Source organism: Ceratina calcarata, unplaced genomic scaffold (genome assembly GCF_001652005.2).
Source record: "Ceratina calcarata isolate Rehan_Ccalc_2016 unplaced genomic scaffold, ASM165200v1 scaffold226.2, whole genome shotgun sequence".
Classification (NCBI taxonomy): Eukaryota; Metazoa; Arthropoda; class Insecta; order Hymenoptera; family Apidae; genus Ceratina; species Ceratina calcarata.
In genome coordinates, this window is record NW_017144423.1 from 59,561 (window position 1) to 66,996 (window position 7,436).

Consider the following 7,436-nt stretch of genomic DNA (forward strand, 5'->3'; position numbering starts at 1 on the left):
TACGTGTAAAATGTTCATGATATATGAAATAAATCTTACATTAAATGCAGTTTCATTAGAGTTCATTGCCACAAATTTAGCTACGACAGAACTAGCTATAGATATAATAAGAATCACTGTGAAATTAGGTGTTTGATCAATATATCTTCTTGACACGATTATTTAACAAAGGGGCTAGTGTCAAACATTTTCCTTCTGAAGATACAGTCTTTCAAATGAAAGTCAATTGACGAATAGAAATTGAAGGATGTAATTTATACTGAAATCCAGTTACAAATAATTCACTTACAAATACCATGGCTAAGAGGCTGATATTGAACCGTAAGTACACGCAGTACACCTATTATTAATTACTTAATTAATTTATTTCTACGTGCACAGAATCCCCTTCTTACACTGCATGTGGTACCCAGCCAAAATTTAAACACCCTGATGCACAACTACCTTCAGCACCGGAAATATGTACAGTTGTCAGTTTCCTTGTATCACTTCATCACTCCTGTTTCTATAGAATGTACATAAATATATTCTTTTTACAGAAAATATGCAAGAACATTGCGCCTCTGTATAGAAGTAGTGAAAAAGGTGTAAAACGTAGTGTGAAAGGGCAAAGCAGAAATGAGAAGGAGAACTGGGTTTCAGAGTTTAAGCAAGTTAAACGAGCAGTTGATACCTTAGAGAAATAATAAACTAATGTTACAATACTTTGCAGGTAAAGTGTTTATGTTAACGAGAACGAAATTATTTAAGAACTTGGAGTATGCATGATTATTCTTACGTACAATACTTACACAGGATAATGGCTGGACAAGGTCATAGATCAACGAAACTGGGCTATTGCAATGAGAACAATTACCTTCGTCGGCCGATAGTACCGTTTCTAGTATCGTCCACACGAAACTTGGACATCCCTATGCGTTTTAATTATAGTATTCTAAACGATGTTGTGACAAACGCGCAGAGGCAATGCTACGCGTTTTCACCTAAGCCTGAACCGTATAGGAACATTGGAACACAGACAGATTATCGGGATAGCGAAGCACAAACTCTCCCTTGGGAACCACCGTATAAAATTAAATCAGGTAAAGACTACAGTTAACGCAATCCATATTTCTTTCTTCAAACTAATTGTTCGTTTTCCAGGACAAAATCCTGAGATACTATCAATCGCGCATATGACTTGGAATCATGGATTTGAGATCAGCCTGCACGAATTAGAAGTTATTAACCGAATGAAGAGAAAGAAAGAATGGGAAGCTACTCTCCCTCCTATGGACACGTCGGCTAATATAAAGAAACGTACAGCTATGATAAACGAAATGGAATTAGATGAATGGGCGTTCAGGGAATCTGTAATTATTCACTTACGAAACATTCTAATCACGTTTATCTAAAGGTATTTATTAAAAATTTCATCACAGGAGATTCAAGCAATAATGGATTATAGACTCGAGTTAATGGACGAGTTGACTAGATCGCGGGAGCATGAAAAGCAGAAAAAGATACAAGACCGTTTCGATAGATTGACGAATCTGTTATCAATGCGCAGAGACAAACAAGTAGACTCTATCAAGCATAAACTTCGGAGGGAATTGAGAAAGCTGCATAAGAAATATCGTGAAAAACAACTGCCGTTTAAACGTGACATAATTAGAGAGCACGCCGATCCAGCTTCCGAGTTGTACGCGCCTCAAATACGTCACGGGGAACATCCTCAACGAAGGCACGCAGTAATACGGAAGGAATTACTGGGAGAAAGTTACATTGAAAGTAAAGATATACCTGTTCATATGAAAACTGTAATTTTTGTTACACTACTATTTCTTATATCGATTACTTCAGCTGCCGATGAACTGGTCACTTTGCCAAGTTGGCTTCCGACCGAGGAAGAATTGGACGTGATAAAGCCGAAACCTAAGCCGGCCGATCTTTGCATCCGAGCAACGAGATGGACGAAAGAGAAGCTCAGCCAGTTACATTCTGACTTGAGAGAGTTCAGAGTAGACGATAAGGTGATAGAGTCGTCGACGTTATTAAAACGCAGGTATAAACTACCTCCCCTGCCTCCTACACCGTTCGTGCAACGCACAGAAGAACCTGCATACGCGCGTCTAGATCAGTTCTCTACTCACATACAAAAGATAATTAGAGGAAGAGCTATTCAGTGCATGGTAATCATGTCCCGTCGAGCATCGTCAATTCGATTTTTATGTTTAAATGATTTTTTCAGATGTTCGAAGGACGCAACAGGTGCAGAGAATTGATCGAGGAATTGCAGTCGTCTTATGCTCTAGAGGACCAGAGCAAAAAGAAGCATCGCAAGCACCAGACGCGTACATTAGAATTACAACAGTTGCAAACTGAGAAAGCGTTGTACGAAGATCGTTTGTGTGAAATTCTTAACTCGTTGGAAGGGGCGACTATATCGGCAATGCTAGACTTCTTGAGCAAAGTACTGTTCGATCTGACTCGGAATAATCTAGCGTCTATAATCTATTGTTTTTTACTGGCTACCTTTCAAGGAATTAATGAGATTAGAAGACGAACGTCGTATACACGCTTTCGCGTTGTTAGCTGAAAGAGAGAGAGCTATGAGGGAGGCGGCAGAGGCTGGCAGGCGTCAACTCGAATATAATCGTCGCAGGGAGTTCGACGAGATGTTCAGACAGATTATAAAAGTTAATCAAGAGTCTGTAGAGTGTTACTTGGAAGATATAATAAAAGAAGGGGTCGAATGGGTGTCCGACGAAATAAGTAAAGAGTACATTTCGAAGCTCTGCGATAAAGTAGACGCTGTAGCAGTACAGGCTCAGGAAAAGTATGACACGAACATTAGATTAATTTGAAACATTTCATTAACCGACGTATCTTCGCTTCAGTGCTACAAGATTAGCCGAAGAAGAAATGGTAGCTAGCATGGTCTACAATTTCGTATTGCCTGAAGTACAAAAGAATGCTGTACGAAAAAGTATAAGAGACAAACAGCAGGCATATTTACAAAACGCTCATGCCACGATCTATAAACAATTATTAAATCTGCCATCCGCCGAGGAGACACACTCGTTGGATAGAATATATAAAAATGCATATTACACGAAACAGGACAAAGATGAAACAGTGGTCCCATTGAAAAAGTGTTCGACGATATACGTCACGGAAACAGAATTAAAATCCTCGCGCATATCGCCTTTAAGCGACATTGAAACATTGGTGGAAAATATTATATCAAATATTATTTCAGTACGTATAATTTTGCTCTTATCATTTTTTACGACAATTTCGCTTAACTGTTTATGTTATCGTGCAGATTTTATAAAATCGTATTAAACGGACTCGAAAGGATTCTATTTTTAGATACACGGGCCTTGGATTTCTTATCAATAATTTATTGTCACTAATTTTACATAAAATTTTACGTAGTATAGTGGCCACATTATTAAATGAAATTACTTTTGTAAATAAAAATAAGTAAATTAAACATTTGTCTTTGAGATCTAATAATTTTAATCTATATAATGCAGAGTTAATAGTATGTATACTTAAAATAATGTATGTCGTATTAAAGCACACAGTTATGATTTCTCCACCGATACATTTAATTGCATGTTCGTTTGGTAACATACAGCAGAAGGAAGATAAACGATTATAACAATTCGTCTTTTATATATACGTATCATATGTATAACGGAAATTCGTGATTGACTGTAATCATTATATCACGTAATAAAAATGATTCATTCGATTTAAATACGTAAGAAGTTTAAACATGTAGATTGATTTAATTGTAACATAAAAAATGGAAAATACGTATAGAATAAGAATTCTGTTCTTCATGTACAATTTTTAATATGTACAACCGGCTGTGAACTCTCAACTCCATGCCCCTAGCGTTAATGCGTGTCGATGCTAGGAGCTTGTAGTGTCGTTTCTAAAAGCAATTTGTACAAAACGAAAAGTTAATGCGAGGTCGAAGGGTTGCCCGCGAGAAGATCAGTCATGAACTTTTTAAATTTCACATCTTTCGCATCGGTAGACGATATTCTCTCTACTATCAGTTTCCGCTTTTTAGCTTGCAAATCTTTCGTTTGCAAAGAATCAGCCTCTCTCTGATTAATAATATCTATGTGTTTCCTCTTGCAAGTTTCTATAGAATCTACAGGCTTCTGTGATTCTTCCCGAGCGCGGCTCAGCTCTGCCGTTAAATCGACCATCTTCTGCTCCCATTCCTCGAGATGCTTCCTCATCTCAGCTAACTGAGTATCTTGGTCATGCATCTTCTTCGCTTGTTCCTGCAACTTCAGAGTTTGTAATCTCATCTGGAGTCCCTGCCTCTTCATCCTGAGCTTCATCTTGTTCAACTGATCTTTCACCGTGGAAACGCACGACTTGTTTCTTTTGATACGTGTATTAATTTTCTTAAAAGCCTGGTTCAATTTGTCTAAGCTATAAGTATGTGGCAGTGTCGCGTTGCTCGGATTCGTGGCGTGATGGGAGATCATTAAACTCCCACCAGGCAGTTCGTAAGAGCCTGTGTTGCTGATCACCGACGTACAAATACTGTGCTTTAAATCTGGTAAAATTTTCTCATCGAAATGTTCCATAGCCATGCTGCTAATGTCTCGCAGCTCTTGAAGTATCTCATGGGCTCTGGGTGGCGTTTTCAAATCTCTGACCAGACGGAGGACTCGAAAGATCTCGTCTATTACCTAATACCCATACATCCTATATTAACGAAATCATGAAAAACAGTCGTAAGTAAATACCTTACCTTGCCAGGTATAAAACAGCATAGATTAAGGTCGACGTATTTTATAAAAGTCATGGACAGCATCGATATTCTAGTTTCAATTGCTGTTAATATATCACAATGACGTGCCAGTGGGTGGCTTCTTCTCTCCGACTCTCTTCTTGGTAATTGACTCTTCACTGCACGTAAACATTGCGCGTGATATTTCTCCATTAAATTGAAACCTCGGTTCAACAACTTTTTACATATTCGATCGAATTGCTTACAAACCTGTTGATGCAATGTTTCAAAAGATTCAGCATATCATTTTCGATAATTATTAATTAGCATATGATATAAGGAAGCAAGGATTTTCTTACTATTCTGTATCGAGAAATTTCATCGTATGTAAGGTTGGATAAGATTGTTTCCAGAACAATGTCAGGAAGGTTTATTAACTGCAACATTTCACTGTCCCTTCTTTTGCGATTAAACAATTAACACTCTCCCAATCGGGACTCTTTGCTTATGTGACACGAAATTATATTTCTGTATCCACGAGTGAAAGTGATAATAGGAGAATAGTCTACCTTCGACTATGGTGTATGCAATTACGATTACAATGTTTTGACCGACCGATGACCTATAAACAAATATAGCAATTGCACATGCTGTCCAATGCTACCTCTGTTTACAACCCATTCGACTGAACGGCAAAGAAAGGAAACCAAGCCTTCATGGACGGTGGAGATATAATCGTATCGATGCAGACGACAAATGTCATGTTAATCGTACATGAAGAATCTATCTACTGAACGTATTACTACACGTAACACACGTTTTCTTATAAATTACACATAATTGACGATGTAGGAATGTATTCCTTTGTCAATTTCTCTTTATTATTACTTAGGCCTCTGGCCGCTCTGGTTTACTGGACGTGAACTATCGCATGACCAATAAGAAAAGGAGATACCAGATACGAGATGAAAGAATTTTATGATTCAACGATGAATGGAGAGAAACGAATTCGCTATGCGTATTTTCCATACATTGCTTGATATGTTTTATAGGAAACCACCATTTTTGTTAAGTTCGACTTAGATTGAAGTTGAATTGGGAAAATTGTCGATTATTGCTTTCGCCTAATTATTCCAACGTTTAATTATCTAATCTTCTAAATAAACAGGTCTGAAGATCCCAGGAACTACAACTTTGGTTTGATACATATATATACAAATGCTTTATGCATATATACTACTATGAAAAATAAAAGAAATCTGTGGTATGTCATTTCCGGTTAATCTTATTCGTTCGAATTACCCAATCGCGTATATACAATTATTTTATCTGACCAATGGTGACCTCGGAGCGACGAGGTCGTGATGGACGGACCGGAAATGATGACGAAGAGTGGGGTCGCTCTTCCTGGCGAGTACGTGCGCAACTTTGCGTCTCCATTCTCTCCGTCGTTGGACGCCATAGTGAGCACATCGTTCGCTAGGACAATTCGGGAGAGTGTGAGGCTTGTGCGTGAACGACTTGGCTCTCGGTAAGTTAAGCACTCGAGTTAAATCTCAAGCGAAGAATGGCGGGGACCGAGTCGCCGAACGTGAAACAAGAGTCACAGAACGCACCCGCGGAGAATAGCAATGAGAATCCACGAGAACGCAATGCACCCGGTGGCGGCGGCGGCGGCGGCGGCGGTGGCGGTGGCGGCGGTAATCGTGGACAGCGTGGTCGAAAAGGAGGAACACGTTTTTCTGGACGTGGAGGCGGAATGGGTGGAGGAAACAGAAATAACGATGGACCGGTAAGAATTTTATACCTTGCACCCAATTCTCCCAAGCCATCCACTGTAATTGCCGCCATATTTGCTGCAAATTGATGCGTAGTACTTTTCCCCGGGCTTCGAACTTTTCTTTAAGTTCATTGATGCTTCGGTTCTATTAATGTTATGATATGATGCTATTTCTAATATATTCAACATGAAAATTGCGTTTTTCTTATTGAACGTAAGTACCTCGTGCTGTTTTAGAAAGAATAGAATGATATCAGGTAATTACGTTTGATTATCGTATGAATTTCAGTGAAACTATATAAAATCTAATAGCGTTGTTCTTAATAAATTTTCTAACTAATTGGAAACAGAAATCTATTAACGTATCGATTTCTCTCAGAATAGTTACAAAATGGCGCGAGCGGAAATTAAAATGGAGGAACGTAAAAATATGTTCAGCTGTGCACGTGGCGTACACGCTCAATCAATTTTAATTAAAAAACCTCCCGAATACTTGACGAAAATATAATCCCTAAATAGATTTTTCTGCCGTATCGCATTGGTTCTTAATATTCTTTTTTATAATCTTCCAGATGAAGATGAGCGAGTCCATGGACGGTGGTATGGATAACACAATGAACGAAACAATGGGAGGTGGAATGGGAATGGGAATGGGAATGGGACGCGGTGGAATGCGTGGCGGTCGAGGAGGCGGCAGAGGCGGTCCTGATAGAAACTTGGGAGGAAACCGCTCTCAAGATGTAAGTAAACTATTTTTTATCTAATTAAGTATTGACTCTGACGTAAAATTTTTTTCTTCAAAATTTCGAAAAATGCTTCTAACAAAAGTTGTTTTCCTTCTAATTTCGATATTTAATGAGTTACATATGATTATATGGCATTTTATTGATGTTGACAAAATCCGACCAT

The 7,436-nt window shown here is 38.5% G+C and overlaps 3 protein-coding genes across 3 annotated transcripts in view; 2 read left to right on the forward strand and 1 right to left on the reverse strand.

Annotated features, from left to right (window-relative positions):
• Nucleotides 1–6: 6 nt before the first annotated feature.
• LOC108622525 (cilia- and flagella-associated protein 91) lies at nt 7–3,755 on the forward strand. The gene is made up of 10 exons (XM_026811576.1): nt 7–321; nt 382–470; nt 540–712; nt 796–1,082; nt 1,144–1,352; nt 1,422–1,770; nt 1,843–2,171; nt 2,231–2,452; nt 2,523–2,818; nt 2,880–3,755. The coding sequence occupies exons 4-10, from the start codon at nt 800–802 to the stop codon at nt 3,325–3,327; spliced, it is 2,136 nt and encodes a 711-aa protein (XP_026667377.1). The 5' UTR covers nt 7–321; nt 382–470; nt 540–712; nt 796–799; the 3' UTR covers nt 3,328–3,755.
• Nucleotides 3,573–5,193, reverse strand: pall (F-box protein pallbearer). The gene is made up of 3 exons (XM_018020454.2): nt 5,107–5,193; nt 4,769–5,017; nt 3,573–4,706 (listed from the first exon to the last, which is right to left on the reverse strand). Exons 1-3 carry the CDS (start codon nt 5,191–5,193, stop codon nt 3,957–3,959), a joined length of 1,086 nt encoding a protein of 361 aa, XP_017875943.1. The 3' UTR covers nt 3,573–3,956.
• A 979-nt stretch (nt 5,194–6,172) lies between these two features.
• The window catches only part of LOC108622533 (hrp65 protein), a 9,351-nt gene continuing 8,087 nt past the window's right edge, over nt 6,173–7,436 (forward strand). Inside the window, exons 1-2 of the mRNA XM_018020467.2 lie at nt 6,173–6,539; nt 7,100–7,267. Of these exons, the coding sequence (XP_017875956.1) occupies nt 6,315–6,539; nt 7,100–7,267 (393 nt within the window). The 5' untranslated portion in view covers nt 6,173–6,314. The remainder of the gene's footprint in view (nt 6,540–7,099; nt 7,268–7,436) is intronic.

Excerpts from the sequence above, each read along its gene's own strand:
- LOC108622525 (XM_026811576.1), top strand. The coding sequence starts at position 800 with ATGGCTGGACAAGGTCATAGATCAACGAAACTGGGCTATTGCAATGAG. Across the intron at positions 2,453-2,522 it reads TGCTAGACTTCTTGAGCAAA|GAATTAATGAGATTAGAAGA; the intron begins GTACTGTTCGAT and ends CTACCTTTCAAG. Across the intron at positions 2,819-2,879 it reads GCAGTACAGGCTCAGGAAAA|TGCTACAAGATTAGCCGAAG; the intron begins GTATGACACGAA and ends TCTTCGCTTCAG.
- pall (XM_018020454.2), bottom strand. The coding sequence starts at position 5,193 with ATGTTGCAGTTAATAAACCTTCCTGACATTGTTCTGGAAACAATCTTA. Across the intron at positions 5,018-5,106 it reads AAATTTCTCGATACAGAATA|GTTTGTAAGCAATTCGATCG; the intron begins GTAAGAAAATCC and ends TTGCATCAACAG. Across the intron at positions 4,707-4,768 it reads GCTGTTTTATACCTGGCAAG|GTAATAGACGAGATCTTTCG; the intron begins GTAAGGTATTTA and ends TATGGGTATTAG.